The following is a 23,192-nucleotide window of genomic DNA, read 5'->3' on the forward strand; positions in this document are numbered from 1 at the left end:
GCAATGAGACACACTTGGGATATAATGTGCTATGTCCCCTCCATTGAAGACTTCCAGGTGTAAAGAAGTGTTGATAAACCGTATTTCTTAATGACACAACCCTGGGTAAGCGCCAGGAACCCCTGGATTTTCACATCACTCGTGAAGTCCGACTGCTGCTGCATTCATCTCTTGTCAAGGCCAGAGATACACTTCTACAGTTTCTGGGATTACTCATTACTGGGGTTATTCAGGTGTGTATATTGCTCACAAAGGAATATATTCTCCACTGTTGTTTTTCCCCCCAACAGAGATCCCATAATGAGAGGTAGAGTAGGCTTCTAACCTTTGCAGGGGAAGCAGACTCACCAGCCCCCCAACCAGAAATGTGCACAGCCTGTTGTGTTTTCGCTATTCTTAATTAATCACCCTAAGGTCCCAGGGCAGGTTAGAACAACTAAAACACAATGTTTAAAACAACTTACAATTCCGGAAATAAGGTGGAGCCTAGAGAGATACACCTCAAGTGTCAAAAGCCAGGGTAAAGGGGTGTCTTCAGAAATCACCTAAAGATAGCGATAGTCACTGGCACCCACAAGGATGGCCTTTCAGTTGTTCCTTGTTCATTGGCCATGTTGGCTGGGTCTGATGGGAGTTGTGAGTCTAACATTTGAAGGACCACTGGTTACTCAACCCTAGGAGACACCACAAGCAATGGAAGTTCATATAGCTCCTCCAGTTCTTGCCTGTCTCCAGCTGAAGTGAGCAGAGCTCACTCACTGCATGAAAGGCAATGTATGAGTTGATTGGGATGGGAAACTTTATCTGGACAATGTGCCCATTCTTTATTTTCCCATCCCAATTTGGGCCCAATGTGACAGGTGGGAGGGCCTGATCACCTGTCAACCACTTGACATACTGCAGGTGAGGCTGCACTTTGAAGCCCTTGCTATATCCTACAGCAGGCACCCCCAAACTCGGGCCCTCCAGATGTTTTGGGACTACAACTCCCATCATCCCTAGCTAACAGGACCAGTGGTCAGGGATGATGGGAGTTGTAGTCCCAAAACATCTGGAGGGCCCGAGTTTGGGGATGCCTGTCCTACAGCTTTAAAGCACAGCACAGGCTCCTTGAAAGCCATGTGCAGGCATCCCTACAGTTCTTTAGACCTCCAAAAACCACAGGTTCATAGGACAGTGTGAGGTTGTTTGCAAAAGGGCTTTCAAATGGCCCTGTCCAGCTTCAGCTGTGCACACCTGTTCCCAAGTGAGCAAGATTCAAACGGTCAGTCACTGATGGTAAAGGTAAAGGGACCCCTGACCATTAGGTCCAGTCATGGCCGACTCTGGGGTTGCGGCGTTTATCTCGCTCTAGTGGCCAAGGGAGCCAGCATACAGCTTCCGGGTCATGTGGCCAACATGACTAAGCTGCTTCTGGCAAAACCAGAGCAGCGCACGGAAATGCCGTTTACCTTCCCGCCAGAGCAGTACCTATTTATCTACTTGCACTTTGACATGCTTTCGAACTGCTAGGTTAGCAGGAGCAGGGACTGAGCAACGGGAGCATACCCCGTCGTGGGGATTTGAACCGCCGACCTGTGCTTGCCAGTTTCCAGCAGGGGAACTAGCATGTCCAGTCAAAGCAGAATCAAACCTGACCTGCCACCCACCAGCTGACATTGGAATGACATCAGCTGATTGGCAGGTGGACATGGATTTTTGAAAATGTCCTTGCAGGCCACATTTGAACCCCCAGGCAGGCCAGGACTGGCCCATGGCTAAGGGGGTCCCCACCCCTGAAGTAGATCAATGCACTTGTTTCCGTTGGACCCTGCATAACAGCTGTTAAGATGCCTTTCTGCTGTGCTTTCCATTCTCAGCAGCTGGAAATATTTATATTTAATACAAAGCAAACTAGTGCCTCTTTTATATTCCAGGATTCAACTAAAGCTCAACGTTGACATTTAAATTCCAATAAAAATGTAAGCATGTGTTTTGGCTTGATGTGGCAGGCACATTCATTTCTTATTTTGTTTATATGTATAAAAAAATGGCTGGTGATGACTGAGAAATTAATGAATAAGTGAAAAATTGAGCCAACCCAAAATATTGAATTTCTTCCAGGAAAACTATCAGAAGTAATATTATTATGTCATGCATATTAAGAGAAATGTTTTCTCTTGCTGCAGTTCAGCAGCTTTGGGTGTATGGGTCTTGACATTCTGTAAGTATTTCAATTGTTAAACTACAAATGCACCTGCTTATAAATAGCAAACAAATGTGCACTTTCAGAATTTGAAAACCCTCATGAAGGTCACTTAAGAAAATCGATAGAGTGCTGTGAAGCAGTATTAAAATTTAAAACATACTGTCTTCTGTTCAAATATGTTATTGGTTATTTTGAGTCAGTATATATGGGGGTAGGAGGTGGGGAGAAGACTTCATAGTCTCTTTGACCGCCTTCACCTCCACACAAGCAAATCCTTTCCTGTCATGGCATTCTGTTCCCATTTGTCTCCCAATTTTAGGACTCCATCCCTCAAACTCTAAATTCCCCATCCCTCTGCAGTACACAGCTCTTCATCTCAGAAGTTCATAGGCTTTCCCTGCTCTGTCTTCCCACCTACATACTTCAGCATCCTTCTCCTCAGCTATCAAGCTTCCTTCAAAAAAGTGCAGGCCAGGGAGCACCAGTAACTTCTATGGCACCCATAAAAGTTCTCAGCAGACATGCCCTCAACAAGCCCACAAAGCCCAGGAACCTGTGCTTCCTGCTCAGTTCCTGTCGGCATTGGCTTGGCCTTGCCTACACTGAACCACCCCTTTAAACTCATTCATTTTTCACTGGGTGCAGCCGAAAGCTTCTCTGCAAGCAAATGTGGTGTTGTGCCAGGCCTTCACAGCAGCCATCTTGTCACTGTCACACATTGCACTATTTCAAGAGCATGAATGTGGCAAGGGTTTTCCCTCACCGTACCTCAACATTTTGGGGGCCCTGCACCCCCTCAGCCACACTCCTATACCTATGTCCTCTTCCCACACAAATTTACTTGCTTTTCCACTAATAGCATCTGCACAGATACTTTTCTTATTATTATTACCAGCACCTTGCTCCTTAGCAATTTAGATATGCCTAAGCCAGGCATGTCCAAAGAAAGTTCAGCCTGGGGGCCAGTCAATTTAATCCGGCCCCTGCAGCAGTTTATTTCCTGGGTTAAAATTCTGCAGAAAGCTCAACAATGTCAATCCTAAAAAAAGCTCAACTTAAAAAATAATCAACCACTTTGGTTGGCCCTCACGCATGTTCACTTCATCAAATCTGGCCCTCTTTAAAAAAGTTTGGACACCCCTAGTGAGCATTCTGGTGACATCATTTGTCTTAGAAAAGCTTGGAAGAACCTAAAGACATGAAGGAAGTCAATGTACTATGATTATAAGGTCAGTAAAACATGGCATATGAGTCAAGACTGATAGGGTTGGGTTTGATTAGCATGAAGTAGAAAAGAAGGAAACCTGTAACAGACTTCAAAATGCAAGGACACTTGTCTATCCTGACTGTAGGATGTCCCATTGGTTTTACCATAAGATGTATTTCTCCTTGAGTGCAAGGATGTCTCCAAGGCCACCACATATCACTCAGGCACAAGCCAGGCAACTCCAGTGCACCCTTGAGCAAAGGGAAGATTCTCCAACTCTGGGCTAGGTTCTCTTCCTTTCTCCTATCTTACTTCAGAGGCCTATTCAGAACTGAGGCAGCAACAGGAACACAAACAACTTTCTCAGAAGCTTCAGTTTTCGGCCTTCAAATGATAGGAGCCTAAACCCACTTGGAGATATCCAACACTCAAGAGAGAAACACATAAACATCACTGGATATGGTCCTTCCATCCCAAGGTAGGAACAGACTGAAGCTTCCTCTGAGGTTCTGTGAAATTTGTTCTAGAAGACTGAGCTGTTTTTTTACCTTCTTTGACAAAGGGCTTGCTATAATTAAAATGCACCAACTGAAGTCGGTTTAATAAAATATAATTTTCTCGACTATCAGCACAACATTATGTTTTTTCTCTTCCCACCAAATAAAATACTTTGCTTTTGTGTCAGAGCAGATGCATTCAAGATGATCCATGTGTGAACATTTCTGACTAAAGACGAAACAGGAAATATTTAATATTTGCAAGCATTCCTTACCTGCAGTTTTATCCATTCATTCTCAGAACAGCTGTGAAACAGCAAAAAGAGCACCAGACTAACATAGTGGTTACTTTTGATTCTAACTTTTATTGATGACCCTAAAATATGCCTCAGAATAATTAAATACTGCCCCATGGCATTAAAAATACACACAAATGTATCAAAATATTTGTATTCCGAAGATTATGTACATATCATACACTTTACAGTCATTTATATAAACAGGAATCTCTTTTCTCCGTGTGATAAATCTTTTTTGTAACATTTAGAAAACCTCAAATCTGCACACACACACAGTCCTATGAAATGTTAAGAGTACCCCTACTCTTAAATATATATATAAAGGAAATAGTTCAAAGCATCTACAAAAGCAAAATTAATAATTAGGTTAGTACAAAAATGAATTATATTACATTCATATAAAAAAGTTAAAATAGTAGCCTAGGGTCATATATATGCAATTTCTTAAAAGATGGGAGGAAGTGTTGGAGCCAGCCCAAGACCTTTTGCTTCCAAAATGTGAAGCATAAGATGGTGCCTCTATCCCAATCCATGTGCAGAAGCTAACCGGCCTGGCCGCAGGACATCATCTTCTGCCACATCTGTGGGTGGCAGGTTAGCTCAGCGGCCAAAGGGCAGGTCATGTGGCACACACAATTCTGTCCTCCAATACCTTATCCCATTCCCTGCTCACTAGTATCCCTAGGAACAGAAGCGCATGAAGGATGGGTGGTGCAGCATATTCATGGATATAAGCTCTGCAACTCAGCTACGATCTTACAAGCCCACGATCACAGAACTTGCCACGTGTCCTCAAACAAAGCAGCAGTCACACATTGTGTCACCTGCAGAAATCACAGCTATGCACTACACCAGCATCGCCGAGGTCCTAATTTCTGGCTAGGCCATTGTGAACTGTTGCCTGTTAACCTGGCCCACGCCCGTGATGCTAAGCGTACAAGATTGCAGGTGGGTAGGCAGAAGGAAACAGGTGAGTCATTCTCTTGGCCCATGTGGTCACCGTTAAAATTGTAGGAGAAATAATAATATTAGTGGGAGAATAAGAAGCAACAGAGTTGGTGGTCCAGTGATTCAGGTATGGTGGGGCTAGTCTGTCACTGCTATCAATTCCCAGTGTCTGACATTTAACAATGAGGACTTGATTTTTAAACCTTTTGAAGCCAACGTACCATCACATTAAAAAATACAAATAAAATACATCATGGGGATATGCAGCATATATGGTCTGATTGCGGTCCCCAGTTTGAACCCTTAGAGGGATTATGCAGGATAGGACTTGTGTGGCTAAAGATGTGTATCCTCCACCATGCCAGGAAAGAACCGCCCATTTTATTTCTGCCAGGTGAAGCCTTTCCGCTTGTCTGGAAAGCAGCACATAATTAGGGAGGTGAGGAATATGGAACTTGTAAGCAGTCCAGTGTACCACATTTTGTACCACACACTTTTCTAACATTAAATAGAGCTACTGATCCAAGTATCAACAGATCAACATACCATCCAATTACTCTTTTTCACATTCTTTTCATTCTTCTGTCAAACATGATAAATTTTATTTGAGGTTAGAGGAAACCATCATCTCCACCCACTTATGATAGGAAAGGTCTGGTTTCAAATCTCATGTTAGCCATATATTCAGTATATGCCTTAATGCTATCCAGTCTTTTACAACGGCTAAGCGACCAGAGGGCAAAAAGAAGAAGAAGAAGAAGAAGAAGAAGAAGAAGAAGAGGAGGAGGAGGAGGAGGAGGAGGAGGAGGAGGAGGAGGAGGAGGAGGAGGAGGAGGAGGAGTTTGGGCTTGATATCCCGCCTTTCACTCCCCTTAAGGAGTCTCAAAGAGGCTAACAATCTCCTTTCCTTTCCTCTCCCACAACAAACACTCTGTGTGGTGAGTGAGGCTGAGAGACTTCAGAGAAGTGTGACTAGCCCAAGGTCTCCCAGCAGCTGCATGTGGAGGAATGGGGAAGCGAATCCGGTTCGCCAGATTACGAGTCCACCGCTCTTAACCACTACACCACACTGGCTCTCTGGCAAGCCACCAGTCTCCAGCCTTCTTATGCATTTATCTGACCTCCTGCCTTCCTTACTGACATCATGACTAAGATTCAACATCATAACTAAGTGGAAGCCCAGAGAAGGGGAGCTTTTATGCACAAGAGGAGAATGGCTTCAATCACCCCCTGGATAACCTCCAGCCAGCTGTCTTCTTTAAACATTAGGATACATCCATTTGGAAATATGGGGACAGTATTGCTGGTTTACCTTAGAAGGGTTGTGGTAAGGATTACTGAGATAATACAGGTATATGTGAAATACTCCTTTAGCCCTTAAGAAAGGCACTTTACAAATAAAAACAAATCCCACACAACTTTTTGAGAGGTGCACAATGCTAAAGAAAAAGAAATTGTAACTGTGACTTCAAAATGTGTGTATCATATGATAAATAAACCAAATGGGGGCAATCTATATCTATCTTCTTTTGATCTAGAAGGGATTTGAGTGGTGGTAGAGTCATACCCCAAATATGTTTACTCAGAAGTAAGTTTCATTGTTTTCCTTGGGGCTTATTGCGAGATTGCAGCCTGGGATAGGGCAATAAGGCTAAGGGCAGATCTATCTCCACCAGCACATGACAACAATGTTGGGGTCAGGTGTACAATGGCCAAGTCTACATGCGCATAATATTTGAAGCGGTAAGAAGAAACCCTTTGATCCATCTATGCTTTATGGCCTGTGGTAACACACTTGTGTGAGTTAGGTACTGCATATATATGGGTAAGACCAAATGTCTGCATTGAGCTAATCCAATCAATTGCACCTCTATAGGAAGCAGAGCAACAAGAGGGTGTGAAACATGAGTCCCATATGAGTGTCACATGCAAAGGGATTCAAACGCTGCCATTTTTGGCACACTCACAACTGCCAAGTGATATTCACTTAGATGCTGCAGATACTGTGCTGGCCAAATTCATTCAGATCAAAATGAATACACAGAGGTGCTCGAATGTGCTGTCCTGTAGAGACCTGGATGTAAAATCCAGCATCTCAGAGAGATATGGGTGCAACCCTGCAGCCGGCTGTTTCTCAAACTCCAAGAGATTAGGCACTAATGTTCGGTCCCCCCTAACCCCCAGAAATACACATGAAAGCTAAAGTCTGGTCATGGTTTGGACAATGCCAAACAGATTTAAGTTGAAACTGATCCTCAAACTTCTAGAAAAGAAACAGTATAAAAATAAAGAGGAAAAATAAGGGGGTTGCCACCTCACCTATTTGTTTTTGTCACTTAAAATCTTGTACAAAAGGAATGCTAACCTAAAATATTGCATTTGTATAAAACCACAAAGACCTCTAAGAGAAAATTTTTAAATTATGTATACATATAAAAAGGCCTTCTCTAGCAACTAAAATTTTTCTTATTTTTTTCCAAGCAGATGCCATTTTGCAGCTCAACCAAGAATCACATTTCCCCTCGTCTATGAGCCTTTGCTGCCACAGCGCCACCTTCCTCTTCTTCCTCTTCCTCCTCTTCCTCCTCGTAGTTCTCATCACGGCCTTCTTTACGATTATTTTCCTCTTGGACTTCTTGCTCTTGTTCTGCACCTTCACTCATTTTTTCTTCAGCCTGGCAGCATGAGAAAATAATAACCCCAGAACAAAGATAACAAAAGAGAAAACTATTCAGCTTTTTGGAAAACACGTATTTGATGATAAAACTCTGCAGCATCTACTAAGGTGAAATATTTCTTAACACACACACACACACACACACACACACACACACCAGTCATAGCACAGAACAAAACAGAATTATTGTGCTACTGCAGGCTGTTGAAATTCTATGATTACTAAAGCCTTGAACCGAACTATCCTCTGCTGGGGGAGATCAAGTTGTGACAAACAGCTGGAACAACATATTGTGCTCTTTTAAGACTCCCTTCAACCCTATTGCTATAAACTCTTCTAAAAAGAATACCAATAATTACACTTGGGGTTTGGGCCAATTAACCTGTCCAACATTGCCAACTGATCACATATTGTTTGACAAAGGTCAAATAGTCCAGGGAAACAAGAATGCCCTGGTGTTCTTTCTATTGCATCACGGAGGCTGTTCAATAGCAACTGCAAGAGCACAAGCTGCTTGCTCCTCAGCCTGGAGTAGTCAGGGTCTAGGGCTGCGTACAAACAACCTACTTGCAGCACAAAACATGTTGCTTTTCCTCAATCCAGAATCAATCGTGCTCACCCTCAAAATGCTGCTAGATTGATTCCAGATCCTGCTGTCCACAAAGTTGGGTGTGATTACTTGATATGCCTTTTGAAAAGCCTCCTCTTCTCTTGACTAGGTAATCCATGCCTTCTCCTCCCTGCACATGCCCCAGGTGAATTGGCGAAGGAAGTGGCGATTGCAATCTTGGCATATGCTTCCCCACACTGACACTGGGCAGGTGAATGCTCCCATTGCTGGGAGTGCCTATATCTGTTTTCAGATGAACACACTGTGGAGTAATGTGGAATTACCGTATTTTTTGCTCTATAAGACTCACTTTTTCCCTCCTAAAAAGTAAGGGGAAATGTGTGTGCGTCATATGGAGCAAATGTAGGCTGCGCAGCTATCCCAGAAGCCAGAACAGCAAGAGGGATTGCTGCTTTCACTGCGCAGCGATCCCTCTTGCTGTTCTGGCTTCCGAGATTCAGAATATTTTTTTTCTTGTTTTCCTCCTCCAAAAACTAGGTGTGTCTTGTGGTCTGGTGCATCTTATAGAGCGAAAAATACGGTAACCTGTGATGAGCTTTCCTTTCTGGAATGAAACCAGTTTGTCCTTTTTCTTATTTTATACATAGCCCAGTAGTGTTATGCAGACATCTCTGACCTGGATATTCAAGGAGCAGGAAACACACAAAGCCTCCCTTAATCACCCATTTTATCAAGCGTCCCCCATCTACGCAGTGTGCCTACATTTTCATCATTTTCGCCGTATGGCTCCTCGCCGTTGTGATCCAGCTCCCTCTTCTTCTCCTCGGTCAGATCTCCCTGGGCCTGAAAAAAGACACAAATGCCCAGTTGGAGGGGAAGGAAGAACCCATTTGAAGCCACCTGAAGTTTTGTGGCCATTCATTCATTGCATTTATATCCTCTTTGTCTCTCTGTCTGTCTGTCTGTCTGTCTGTCTGCCTCTCTCTCTCTCTCTCTCTCTCTCTCTCTCACTCTCAGGAACTCAAGGTATTGAGAACAGGTGGTTTTTATACACAAACAATTCAGTCCAACATGACTACACAACCTCTTTGAATAATTAGTTTAATCCCCACAACAACAACAACCCTGTAAGGTAGGTTAGGCTGCTGAGAGGCAATGACGGGCCCAAGGTCACCCAATGAGTTTCATGGTTGAGTGGGGATTTGAACCCTCTTCTCCCAGGTCCCAGTTCGGCACTCTAACCACTAGGCCACACTGAAGACATACCTTTGCAATGCATAATAGAGGAAGAAAACATTCAATAAATACATATGCATATAGGAGGGCCCAAAGTGCCTTGACCTGCAGAAAAAGGGGGATTTTCTCCTCCTATCTCCTAGAATATGCTTTGGTTCATTTCCCAGCAGCAAGAACTCAATTGTACTCAATATATTCCATTTTCTTTCTCCCTTATCCTACAGGGAAGGGCTGCAGTTGAATGTACAGCAAATCTCTTTCCTTTAAACCGTTTTTAATATGGTGTTTTTTTATTTTAAAAAATGCTGTAACCAGCCTTGGGACCGTATGGTAAAGAACGGATAAGGAACTTAAATAGTAATAATACAGATATATGCTGACAATTAAGAGAGCTGTTGCTTTGGCTCTTGTCGATGTTACCATACTTTTCCATTTTAGCATGCCTCCATGTATAAAATGCCCCCTCAAATTTAAGAAAATGGGGGGAGATGGCACAGAGTTGTTCAGCTTTTGGGGGGGATTACTAAGGGTTGTTGGGCTTTTTTTAGGGGGATTGCCGAAAATCGCCTCCCGTCTGTCCCATCGCCAGCAGAAGCTGCCAATCGCCCAACCAACTGCCAGAGCGTCAGCCAATCAACACCACACATTGACGCAGCAACCAATAACACACACAATAGCCGCTGACAGCCATGGCAACAACCAATCAAACATCCACCCTATGCATTAACCATGTATAAGACGACCCCCACTTTTTAGCATGATTTTTTAAAGAAGGAGGAGAAGAGGAGGAGGAGGAGGAGTTTGGATTTGATATCCCGCTTTATCACTATCCGAGGGAGTCTCAAAGCAGCTAACAATCTCCTTTCCCTTCCTCCCCCACAACGAACACTCTGTGAGGTGAGTGGGGCTGAGAGATATCAAAGAAGTGTGACTAGCCCAAGGCCACCCAGCAGCTGCATGTGGAGGAGCAGAGATGCGAACCCAGTTCACCAGATTACGAATCTACCACTCTTATCCACTACACCACACTGGAAAAAAACATGGATTTATACACGGAAAAGTATGGTACTTATCACCTTTTTAGCACATTCTTCCTCCAAAGCACTTGTGATGCATACATTCTGCTCCCCCGCCAAGCAATAATCCTCACAACCAGAGAAGTGTGTGTCCTCAGGTTCCTTACCTCTTCTTCTCCCTCTTCCTGGTACTGCTCATCCACATTGTCTTCTTGCTGATCAGGGTTACCCACCATCTGCAGACAAACACATTCCATAGCTAATATCTCTAAAAACTATGCACTGACTTACTTATTCCAGGGCATCCAGGAGAGGCATAACTACAAAAAAAGAAGGATGCAACATGGCAACGATTTGATTTCCAATGCTCACCTTTCACAAGGGGGTCTGTGCAGGTATAGCTTTGTTTCGTCTTTTAGCAGCAATTAATGTTCCTCTACCGGAGTTTATAGTTAAGAAACCAACCATAGTCAAAGCTAGCCACAGTTTTATTACAACCAGGGCTTAGTCACCCTGGACTCCTTTTGGGGAGGAAGAGCATGGTATAAATCTAACAAATTAAAATAGATTTGTGCAACATAAACCCGATATTTCTACATTAGCGTGCACTCAAAGGAGCTTATGCATTTTGCAATCAGTGAGCAAAAGTGACCAATAATGGATGCAATAATGGAATACTGAAAGGTATAGTTTTTGTAAGATATGCAGGGATTTATGACGTGTAAAATGAACCATAGAAAGAGAAGATTGATATCTTAAGGATGTAAAATTAGTATTTTAAGTTGTAAAACAACAGAAAACTTAATAAAATTATATATATACAATGCAAAAAAGTGACTACATTAAAAGGGAGCCTGGAAGAGGCAGAAATTACCATTTAAAAGCAGTAGTAAAAAAAGACATGCTTGCAGCATAACCCTATATATGAGACGTAAAATCGGCCGTGTTCAATGGGGCTTATTCTAAACTATGCTTTTAGCATTCTTTTGAAAATGGTCAATGAAAGGTTTAAAGCACATAAAAAAATCCTGGTTACAAGAGAACCCATTGCCACAATAAAGACTGGTGTCAATGCAACACTTCACTGTGGTTAACAGGAAGAGGGGAGCAATTCTGGAGCTTATTCTTGAACATTTAAGCTTAATAGGACACTACCCAGAAACCTGACATATGCTGCCCTGAGTAGGATCATGAAAGGTAAAGGTACCCCTAACCATTAGGTCCAGTCACAGGCGACTCTGAGGTTTGGGCGCTCATCTCGCTCTATAGGCCGAGGGAGCTGGCGTTTGACCGCAGACAGCTTCCGGGTCATGTGGCTAGCATGACTAAGCCGCTTCTGGCGAACCAGAGCAGCGCACGAAAACGCCATTTACCTTCCCGCCAGAGTGGTACCTATTTATCTACTTGCACTTGATGTGCTTTCAAACTGCTAGGTGGGCAGGAGCTGGGATCGAACAACGGGAGCTTACTCCGTCACGGGGATTTGAACTGCCAACCTTCTGATTGGCAATCCCTAGGCTCTGTGGTTTAGACCACAGCAACACCCGCGTCCCAGGTTCATGAAAGAGAGGTGTAAATAAATGAAACAAATCAGCTGCGGCAAAGTTCATTTTAGGAAATTCTCCTTGTTGCAATTTGAAGGAAGGTGTGGCAGAATGCAAATCAGACCAACCCCATGGAAACCTAATGTAATGGGAAACTCACTTTTGTCTAGAAAAAGACCCTCAGTGACCAGCAAACAGGTCTGAATATCCATGCGCTGCAATGCATTGTGTGTGAGGTGAAATGCCTATTTGCAATGGCTATTTCATACATGCAGGACATCCCTTGAAGCTGCAGCCTTTGTTTGAAACAGGGCCTCCACTTGATAGCTATGGCCTTTTGTATACTGACCACTAAATGTTCTTCCATTTCAGGGTTCCCTTGTTTTGGGTTATTTGGCTTCAGTTGCTTATTCTCATCAGGCAGGTTCTCTTCCCTCTCCTGCTCTGCTTCCTCAAACTCATCTTCCCCTTGATTGTTGGGGTCATCAGCTGGGTTGACATCATCCCCGGCTGTCTTCTGCATTTCAAGAGAATTTGAGTAAAGAATAAAGTGCATTTCACGACAACGTCGCCTTAGGTCCATATCCAACACATCACTCAGATCTGCTTTAGATTTTCAAGAGCAAGCAAAGTTACAATCTATGGGTTGTACTCAATGAAGCCCTATTCAGAGTAGACTCACTGAAATTAAGTCATTCCCATTAACGTCAACGGGTCTACTCTGAGTAGCATTGGCACTAGATACTACCTTACATTTCTGATTTTTTATTTTTTATTTATTTGTTGAATTTATATACACGGGAGTCTCAGAGCCATTCACCACAAGGAGACATACACCCAGATGCAAATCTCCAGCGGCTGCAAATTAAAAAGTCTGGTGGGCACCCAGCCAACTCTCAGCTATTGAACTGAGTGTATGGGATGGCAGCTTAGAGACCCAAAGGCCGTAGGATCAGGGCCAGACTTCTTGATCCTTAAAGTAGCCCTGTGATGTAGGTCAAACCAGGAGAGAAAGTGACTTGCCCTAGTAGGTTTAATAAAGACTTGCAAAAAAAGACCAACTAAGTCAGTTCTTGGTATGAGCTTTCGTGTGCATGCACACTTCTTCAGATACACAGTGAAGTGTGCATGCACATGAAAGCTCATACCAAGAACTGACTTAGTTGGTCTTTAAGATGCTACTGGAAGGAATTTTTTTTTTTTTTTTTTTACTATGGCAGACCAACACGGCTACCTATCTGTAACAAAGACTTGCAAGTTAGTACACCCAGGGTAATTCTTTACAGCATCCACTCCCAGTCAAGGGGCACCACTATAAGAGGAGCAAGTAGGCAGGTGCTCACTGTGTTAAAACTGACAGGGCCATAGTGATCTGAGCACATCTCTTCCTACTTCCAAGCTTGATCCATCAAGCCTGTGTAGCATAGCAGCTAAGAAAGCCCAAGAGAGACTCCATCTCCTCAGAGTATTGCGAAAGAATGATGTCAATCAGCATTTGAGGATCTCCTTCTACTGGTCAACAATAGAAAGTGTCCTTTCATACTGCATAACGGTGTGGTACACTGGTTTGACATCAACTGATAGGAAGTGACTACAGAGGGTGGTGAATACAGCACAAGATATTATGGGCTGTCCCGTGAATCCGCTGGATGAAATAGCAGAAGAATGTTGCCTCAGGAGAGTGAGGAAAATTCTTCGGGACTATTCACACCCTGTCTGGCACTTTCTTGATCTCCTGCCCTCAGGCAGAAGATATAGAAGCATCATTAGTCGCACCAACAGGGTAAAGAACAGCTTCTATCCGTTGGCTGTTAGGCTCCTGAATGAAAAGATAACAACAGGGAAACTGACTTTCGGGTTTGGTGGGTGTGCGTCAGTAAACGAGGGGAAATAAAACTAAGAGAGCTGAGTGGGGGGTGCTTGGTCAATCTCACTGTATACAAGTTGTACAAGTGACAATAAAGTATTTCCATATTTCATTTTCAATGTTCAGCTGCAAACCAGGATCCCCTTGGAGACAATCTCACCCCTGCCATGAACTTAAGAAACTGCCTTATAAACAAGCCACCCTCTCTCACCTCAACCTTCGCTATGTGGAGAGAATAATTGCCTGTCTTGCCAAGATCAGCTGGCTTTATTGCTCTGTGTGTATATGTGTGTGTGTGTGTGTGTGTGAGAGAGAGAGAGAGAGAGAGAGAGATGCTTGACTGCAGTCTAAATTGAGCTATTAAATGGCTTTTGTTTTAAATTTGTTGCAAATCACATTGAAGTAGCATTTGCTGAGAAAGGCAAGATATAGAACCTAAGATAAAGGCATATGTGTGTAAAACAAAACATGAAACACTTTGAAGACATGGAAGTGCTATATAAATGCTAGCTGTTATTATTCACCCTCCCTATACCCCTACCTTCCTTGAATTCTGAAGAAACTGATTTACTATTTCAAGATACGGCAAGATTCTTGGCCTACTTTTTTGTTCTCTGATGTTACCACACCTTATTTATTTATTTGGTTTTTTGCTTTTAAGACAGGACCACCAGCCTCAGAGCCTGGCCACCATCGTAGTTTTCCCAAAATGCAATGCTCCAAACATTTTGTGGAACTGTTGTTTTTCTTTAAAAAAAATGGCTGCCACAAAATACCTGGGAAAACCTAAGATGGTGGCCCCAGTCAGTGTCACCGACAATCCCAGGCAGTACCTCTAGGCCAAAAAAGCCTTGCTTCTGCCTCTGTTACAAGAAAAAGCACCTCCAGCATGGTGCTTGACACACAATTACTGATTTAGCTAGATTCATGTCTATTGATGTCTGTTATAGAATTGCCCCACAGTGCAATTTTAAAATATCAATGTATGCTATTCCTACTCACCGGTTCTTCATTCTGCTCGCTCTCTGCTCGGTGGTCCAGTTCATGATCCTGTTGTCCGTTTGCATTATTGTGGTCTTCTTCCTCCGCTTCATCTGGGTGCTGGTTCTGCCGATCGTAATCTGATCAAAGGCAATTCAGATCATTCATTCAGCGCTCCTTCCATTCAAAAATGCCGCGTAAGCGGAACACGGTATTTGTAAGCCACGAAAGGAACAGCTTCCATGTGCAATTCAAGACATATGAAAGTTGGATAATGTGGACAGAGAAAATTTCGGCACAACAAGATAGAGATGAATGAGCCTCTCCCCTTCTCCACTGGCCATGAAATCCAGAAATAAGCCAATCTATGCTTTACCTGCTTTAAATATGGCCAACCCATTGATTGCATTTTCAGCTACACACATCTTATTTCAAAGACAGTGTTAAAGACAAGGGTTGGAGAGAACGTCACTTACTTTCTTCTTCTTCCTGGGCACCTTGTTCTTCTCCTTGCACAATATCTTGATCCAGGTTGTCGTAATGGGATTGGTGGCTGGAGAAACATTATACAAAGGGGTTAATTTGGATTCACAAGGGGATTTTTATTGTTGTTAAAACTGGGGTGGAGAACCTATCGCCCTCCAGAGGCTGCTGGACTACAACTCCCATCAGCCCCTGCCAGCATGGCCAGGGATGATGATGATGATGATGATAATAATAATAATAATAATAATTTATTATTTATACCCCGCCCATCTGGCAGGAATTCCCCAGCCACTCTGGGCGGCTTCCAATAAATCACTAAAATACAATAACCTATTAAACATTAAAAGCTTCCCTAAACAGGGCTGCCTTCAGATGCCTTCTAAAAGTTTGGTAGTTATTTTTCTCTTTGACATCTGGTGGGAGGGTGTTCCACAGGGGGGGTGCCACTACCGAGAAGGCCCTCTGCCTGGTTCCCTGTAACTTGGCTTCTCACAGCGAGGGAACCGCCAGAAGGCCCTCAGAGCTGGACCTCAGTGTCCGGGCAGAACGATGGAGGTAGAGACGCTCCTTCAGGTATACTGATGATGGGCAATGGGGGTCCAGCAACAACTCAGGGGCACACATCCTTGTGAGAAAAGATGGAAGACCAATGCTTGCCATTTGCTCCTTTGTTGGGGTTTGGGCCAGCTAGGCACCTCTTTGTATTACAGAATGTGTTGGTGAGGAAGGTAGCTTTCCCCCATTGTGGGCTGCACCTCCCACTTTACATATTTTGCCACAGCAACACAATGCACCCATGCAGAAGTACAGGGCCATTACTAGCTGCACTGTGAGTGTGAGATGGCAAGAGAGGGTGCTCTTTCATGAGTGGGAAGAATAACCCAACCCAGGACACCAAGTGAGTGCGCCCCCCCCCCCCAGAACACACACACCTGTTCCCAGAATCCTCTGCAAAGTGCAGGGTTTCCATGAGGGGAACTGTGATAATGAATGCAGACTGGAGAGATGCATGTATGCAAAACCTTTTGCTCTGAATGGCTGAAATGTTGTTCACTGTACAAATGCTAATAATAATAATAATAATAATAATAATAATAATAATATAATTTATTTATACCCCACCCATCTGGCTGAGTTTCTCCAGCCACTCTTGGCGGCTCCCAATCGAGTGTTAAAAACAATACAGCATTAAATATTAAAAACGTCCCTAAACAGGGCTGCCTTCAGATGTCTTTTAAAGATAGAATAGCTGCTTATTTCCTTCACATCTGAAGGGAGGGCATTCCACAGGACAAACACCACTACCGAGAAGGCCCTCTGTCTGGTTCCCTGTAACCTCACTTCTTGCAATGAGGGAATTACCAGAAGGCCCTCGGCACTGGATCTCAGTGTCTGGGCTAAACCATGGGGGTGGAGAAGCTCCTTCAGTTATACAGGACCCAGGCTGTTTAGGGCTTTAAAGGTCAGAACCACTATTCCACCTACTAGGCTTTCCCACCACTGGCATGAGGCCCCTGCAAGACTTCCCTAGAGGGAACGTGGCCCTGAGTCAGGAAAAAGAACCACTGATTTAAGGCAATATAATGCAGAAAGGATTCCTGACAGCAGACACTTGAAAAGCCAGTTTGTAGGTGCCCATGGCGAACGCCATTTTCTAAATGCTTGCTGACAGGACATGGCACAGGTCAAGGAATGGCCTGCATCTTTATCCTGCTCCACTGGCAGCAGTGGAGAAGTGGGTCAGCCTGCACCTCCTCATGGGTAGCATATCAGCAGCCTGACCCCCCACAAAGGCCCTGACCTCCCAGCAGGGTTTTGAAGAAAGTACCAGAAGCTTCCAGAAGGTTCTGGCAATTCTAGTCACTGTCAAAATCTGAGGCAACCTGAGCTAACCTCCTTTCTCAGAGGCCTACAGGAGCCAAAAGTGCGTTTTAGAAAGATAACCTTAGGCGGTGTTTAAATTGCTCTTCGCCCTGCTCTGCCTGCCTGCGCAGTGTCAGCTCTCGCTCCTGAAGCTGCTGCTGCCGTAGCAACTGCTCTTGTAGTCTCCCCTGGTGCAGAGACTCCTGGTGTTCTCTGAGGCGATTGGCCTCCTCCGCTCGCTGGACGGCCAGCCGCTGTTGTTCCAGCTGCTCCTCGTAGGCGGATTTGTATCGGGTTATCGTCTTCACCTTCGGTGGTTCCTGGTCCAAGACAAATAGCTTAAAGTAAAGACCTAAGTAAGAAAAGGCTTAAGTAAATAAAGGCAGAACGAACTGCAAGAGCCGTAGCTCAGTGGAAGAGCATAGGCTTTGAGTGCAGAAGGCCCAGGGTTCAATCCCCATCACCTCCATTTAAAAGAAACATGTAGCACAGGGGGCAGAAAAAACTTGTTGCAAGAGCCTGGAAGCCACTGCTAGTCGCTGCTGGGCTATACAGACTGAGGATCTGGTGCCAAATAAGGCCACTTCCCGAATTCTAATATCTTGCTAAGCACACCAGCTCCTGAACTGAAAGAACGTGTTCCACAGTTAGAATCACAAAATTGTAGAGTTGGAAGGGACCCCCCTCATCCAACTCCCTGCAATGCAGGAATCCATGACAGATGGCCATCCTACCTCTGCTTAAAAACCTCCAAGGAAGGATTGCTCATCATTTTCTGGGTCGTCGTGAGGATATAAAAAAAGGGGAAAGGGATTAACGCCTCCCTGAGGGGGAGAAAGGGAGAATGAAATATTGCAAACAGATTAAAACAGTAGCCTTTTGGCCACTGTTTTGGCCAGAACCCTCCTTTATCAATGAGATCAAAGCATTTCAAGCGTTCCACCACCACTTCTTCCCCAAATCCCAGAATCTCTTACTTCCATAGATGATAGGACTTAAAATAATGGAGGGAAATGACCGGTGGATGCCCAGTCAGAAAGAGGGCTTGAAAGAATACCTAACACTCTCTCTCTCTCTCTCTCTCTCTCTCTCACACACACACACACACACACACACGGGAAATTTGGGATGCTTTTAGCCAGGAAACCCTCTAAAGTTGGGCAGGAGCCCCAGGGGAAATACATTTCACGTAACGATTTGAGCATCAGCCAAGACTCTGGGCTGAGGGACACTCGTGAGTTCTAATGAAGCTTGAAATACAGGATGACTTTGTTAGTCAGATAAACACCAACAAGGTCCTGGGCTGAAACCAAAGGAACAAGCAGATTTTTGCACCCCTGAGACATGACCCAGAAGGCAGAGCCATCTCTCCGAGATTCTATTTACAGCTCTACACAAAACATGACCTGTATGCACTGTACCCTTGAGATGCTCAGTTCCTTGAGGCAGGTTGCATGCAGAATTAAAATGGCCTGTCAAAATATTAGGGCACATCTGGATGCAAGGAAGAGCGCTCTGGACTCACAAAGGTAAATGGCAAGAACAGATTCTGCCATCAAACGCAAATATACTGCCTGCAGATTAAATACAACTTGTAAAGGGCTCTTTTATTATATTGCCGCTTTTATTTTTAATGATGTTTCCAGCTGGGCTAAAAGGCTTAACAAATTTAATTGACAGGAAGTTGCCTTATAGAGAGCCAGACCAGCGGTCCACCTAGTTCAGTACTGTCTACATTACTGTCTTCAGCTGGTGGGTTAAGGTCCTGCTAGTGGGTCACAACCTGATCCAAGGTGGGTCACAGCAGGAGCACTGCCACCATGCAAACATATTGTAAAAGGTTGAGATTTGGGTCCCCTAAATGAAAAGGTTGAGAAATGGGTCCCCTAAATGCATGTTTTAAACAGCATCTTAAAAAGCAGAGACATCACCTTGCCAACAAAGGTTTGTATAGTTAAAGCTATGGTTTTCCCAGTGATGTATGGAAGTGAGAGCTGGACCATAAAGAAGGCTGATCGCCGAAGAATTGATGCTTTTGAATTATGGTGCTGGAGGAGACTCTTGAGAGTCCCATGGACTGCAAGAAGATTAAACATATCCATCTTAAGGAAATCAGCCCTGAGTGCTCACTGGAAGGACAGATCGTGAAGTGAGGCTCCAATACTTTGGCCACCTCATGAGAAGAGAAGACTCCCTGGAAAAGACCCAAGGTTGGGAAAGATGGAGGGCATAAGGAGAAGGGGATGACAGAGGACAAGATGGTTGGATAGTGTTCTTGAAGCTACCAGCATGAGTTTGACCAAACTGCGGGAGGTAGTGGAAGACAGGAGTACCTGGCGTGCTCTGGTCCATGGGGTGACGAAGAGTCAGACACAACTAAACGTCTAAACAACAAAATGCATGTTTGGGTTAAAAGTGCGTCCTGGGTCTGAAATGTTTGAAGATACCTGGCAGCAGATCTCCAAGGTTTCTGACAACGGTCACCCCTCTGGTGATGTCAGGAATTGAACCTGAGAGTTTCTGCATGCAAAACATGTTCTCTACCACTGAGCTATGGCCCTCCCTCCCAGTGAGAGAGTCACTGCAGTGCGCCTCACAGTGCATATGTATGTATGTGTATGCATGCATGCACACACTCATATAATACTCATATAATTCCTGGGCCAGGAAGCAACACAATGCTGGAAAGAAAAGAGTGTCCGATCTGCTTCATTGACATAACCAGGCCCAAAGTCCCTTCTGGCTCCTGCCCACGATTCCTGTTGCCTACACCACATATGGCTGCATGATGCAGGCTGCTTGCCCACGAATTAAAGCTGAATAAATGTTCCGGCTTCTGCCAGTAATGCAGCTGGATTTCAAATTGAGCACCAGCTAAGGTGACAGTCTAAACAAGGCAGAGGATGAAGAGAACAAACAGGGTGGGGTGCCTGCTATTTAAGCACACAAAAATGTGTTTCGAAAAAGGAATCTAGAAATTCGCTCTGGCTTCCAGTGTCCTGGGGCGATGAATGTGATTTCTTTTTTGAAAGGTTAATAGAGAGATCATGCAACAAGTTGCTCCCCCCCTTGCTTGCAAATTTTAGAAATGGGAAGACAACTAGTGTTACCAACTGCATCCGTCACACAGCACATCACATTCTGTAAGAATGCACTGCATGCACTGCATTTCAAAGTGGCACGATTCCCTTTCCAAAGTGTGGCAAGCGCTGCACACATCCAATTAATCAACAGGGTGACAGAGACAGCATCACACTGGCAGGCTCCATCCCTTGCCCTTTGCAAATTGCAGCACACCCCTCCGGTCATAGTGCCCCAGCCTCCATTCTGAAAGGGCTTGTTTGTGACTGGCAAAGCAAAACTAGCTAAATTGTTTCAAGCCCTCTCTCCCTGCTGCTTAAATTGCAATTCCAAACTGACTTACTGGGCAATGAGTCCTGATAGATTTAATGGGGCTTATTTCCTAGCTGGTGCGTTGAACAGTGCAACCCCGATGAACACAGAGGGGTGCTATTACTATGCAAAGCATGACAGTGCTCTTATTTATGTGTCTATTTCACCAACAGCTCACCTCTGAATGATGATGTTCGCCCAGGGTGTTGGCTTCTTCCTCATCAGCCTGCCCTTTCTCCTTCCATTCATGCTCCAAGTTGGCTTGGTCAAGATCCTCTGTCAAGCGTTCAGGCTGCCCAGCTTGCTCCATCTCTTCCTCCTCAAGTTCCTTCTTGTGCTCCTCTGCAACCTGTTCCACACGTTGCTCCTCGTCTTCTCCCGCCTCTTGCTTCTGCTGAATATTGAGCTCCCGCGGCGGGTGACCTTCATTGGCTTTTCTTTCAGGATGAAACGGCTCGGCTCTGCCTTCTCTTCCTTCCAAGTGGATTCCTCTGTTGGCTTCTTCTCCCCCCAGTGGCTGATCACCATTTAGCGTAATCTGCAACAGTGCAGAATATTAAACTTCAAATGGCAGTGTTTCAAAGACTCTGCTGCTGATTTATTTTATTTTTTACTATAGAGAGACTACTAGCCCGTCCCTCTAAGTGCTTATGAACCACTCAGGGCAGCTTGCAACAATTAAAAAGAAATGCAACATCATGAAACGCAACTAAAATACATTCAACACACAATGAAGCAAGATATGAAAACGTACAACAAAGGCAAGGAGCACAGAGGAAACATGAGCTTTAAAGTGGATACTTAGCAGTCTATCCACTTTGATATCCCACTACCCGAAGGAGTCTCAAAGCGTCAAACAATCTCCTTTCCCTTCCTCCCCCACAACAAACACTCTGTGAGGTGAGTGAGGCTGAGAGACTTCAGAGAAGTGTGACTGGCCCAAGGTCACCCAGCAGCTGCATGTGGAGGAGCGGGGAAGCGAACCCGGTTCACCAGATTACGAGACTACTGCTCTTAACCACTACACCACACTGGCGTAGAATAAAATCACAGAATCATAGAGTTGGAAGGGACCCTGAGGGTCATCCAGCCCAACCCCCTGCAATGCAGGAATCTCAACTAAAGCATCTTTATTTCTTAAATGTGATAGGCTAAGAATGGGGGATTTGTGGCATGGGCCACGGCTTCTTGCCTGCCTGGTTTGCTTCCCCAAAGCATGTGGCTGATCACTGGTGGTATAAATGCCAGACTGCACAGACCTAAATGTTCAGCAAAGCAGTTCTCCTCTCCTTAGAAGTGTGGGCATATATCCAAGGGAAGAGTTCACGCAACAGGCCTGCCTGTCGGCTGCCAAACACTCAGAGAAGTCAAAGCCTTCCTATCACCCCACCATCGCCCATGAGCACAACGTATTCCAGCGGAGGCAGCTCACACATTCAGTTGTGAATCAGAGCTGAGAGTCTTCAAGGGGATGGGACATCAGTTGGCAGGCACCCAGGTGTGAAATCAGCCCTAAGAAAAAAAGGATCTTATTTTGATTACGGAAATGCTCCAATTAGAGTTCAGCTGCCTGCGCAAATCCTTCACGTTTGAACTGCCTGCGGTTTCTGCTTCATATCAAGTCACCCTGTGATGGCAGCGTTTATGGAACCCGTGCCTCCCAACATGTATCGCCAAGAGCTCGGGTTGATGCTTAGTGTGTCATTTTTATATAAATAGATCAGAGACGGCCCGTCATTGTACTTGACTCTTTCTTTGTTTCATTATTTTTTAATGAGAATAATAACCGGATTTACCCCTTTTACATAAAAAAGTGCCGCATACAAACAAGATGACACCAGGGGGGTTAAGCTGCTTTCTTTTGCTCAAACTATAATGATGTGACATTTGGAAAGAGCAAAGATCTTCCATGCTTTATTAAGCGCAAGGATTCACAAAGGAGCCATTGCTCAACACACGTATGTGGCCATCCATATGCAAAGGCAGCAAAGGACGTAAACATTTGCTTGCAGGCTAATCTTAAGGGAGACAAGCCTTTGCCTACAATGAACACAGCACGGACGTGAATTACCAAGTGAAGCAGAACTGCCACACTACTTCCCTGGCAAGTGGGTCATTGTTGCTTACCAGAAGAAGGGAGAGTTGGTGGGAGGTTAGTGTGGTGCAAGCCCTGCTGCCTTGCCCCTCCCAGTAAGCAAATTTGATGAGGGGGCACTCATCAAATCTGCAGATGACACCAACCTGGGAGGGGGAGCTAATGCCACTGAAAACAGAATCAGGATTCAAGACGACCTTAACAGCTTGGAGAACTGAGCCAAAGCTAACAAAATGCCTTTCAATAGGGACAAATGTAAGGTTCTGCACATAGGAAGAGCCAGCTGCACAAATATAAGGTGGGGGACACCTGGCTTGCCAGTAG

At 44.5% G+C, this 23,192-nt stretch overlaps 1 protein-coding gene across 2 annotated transcripts in view; it reads right to left on the reverse strand.

Moving 5' to 3' along the window:
- Window positions 1-4,241: 4,241 nt before the first annotated feature.
- Window positions 4,242-23,192, reverse strand: part of GOLIM4 (golgi integral membrane protein 4) — a 61,043-nt gene continuing 42,092 nt past the window's right edge. For both annotated transcript variants that reach the window (XM_083739473.1, XM_083739474.1), the window contains 8 exons: window positions 20,952-21,311; window positions 17,462-17,700; window positions 15,508-15,584; window positions 15,053-15,171; window positions 12,533-12,700; window positions 10,807-10,875; window positions 9,150-9,230; window positions 4,242-7,814 (listed from right to left, as the gene is read on the reverse strand). In XM_083739473.1, the coding sequence (XP_083595599.1) occupies window positions 7,650-7,814; window positions 9,150-9,230; window positions 10,807-10,875; window positions 12,533-12,700; window positions 15,053-15,171; window positions 15,508-15,584; window positions 17,462-17,700; window positions 20,952-21,311 (1,278 nt within the window). In that variant the 3' untranslated portion in view covers window positions 4,242-7,649. The remainder of the gene's footprint in view (window positions 7,815-9,149; window positions 9,231-10,806; window positions 10,876-12,532; window positions 12,701-15,052; window positions 15,172-15,507; window positions 15,585-17,461; window positions 17,701-20,951; window positions 21,312-23,192) is intronic.

Source organism: Podarcis gaigeae, assembly GCF_964106915.1.
Source record: "Podarcis gaigeae genome assembly, chromosome: 5".
NCBI lineage: Eukaryota > Metazoa > Chordata > Lepidosauria > Squamata > Lacertidae > Podarcis > Podarcis gaigeae.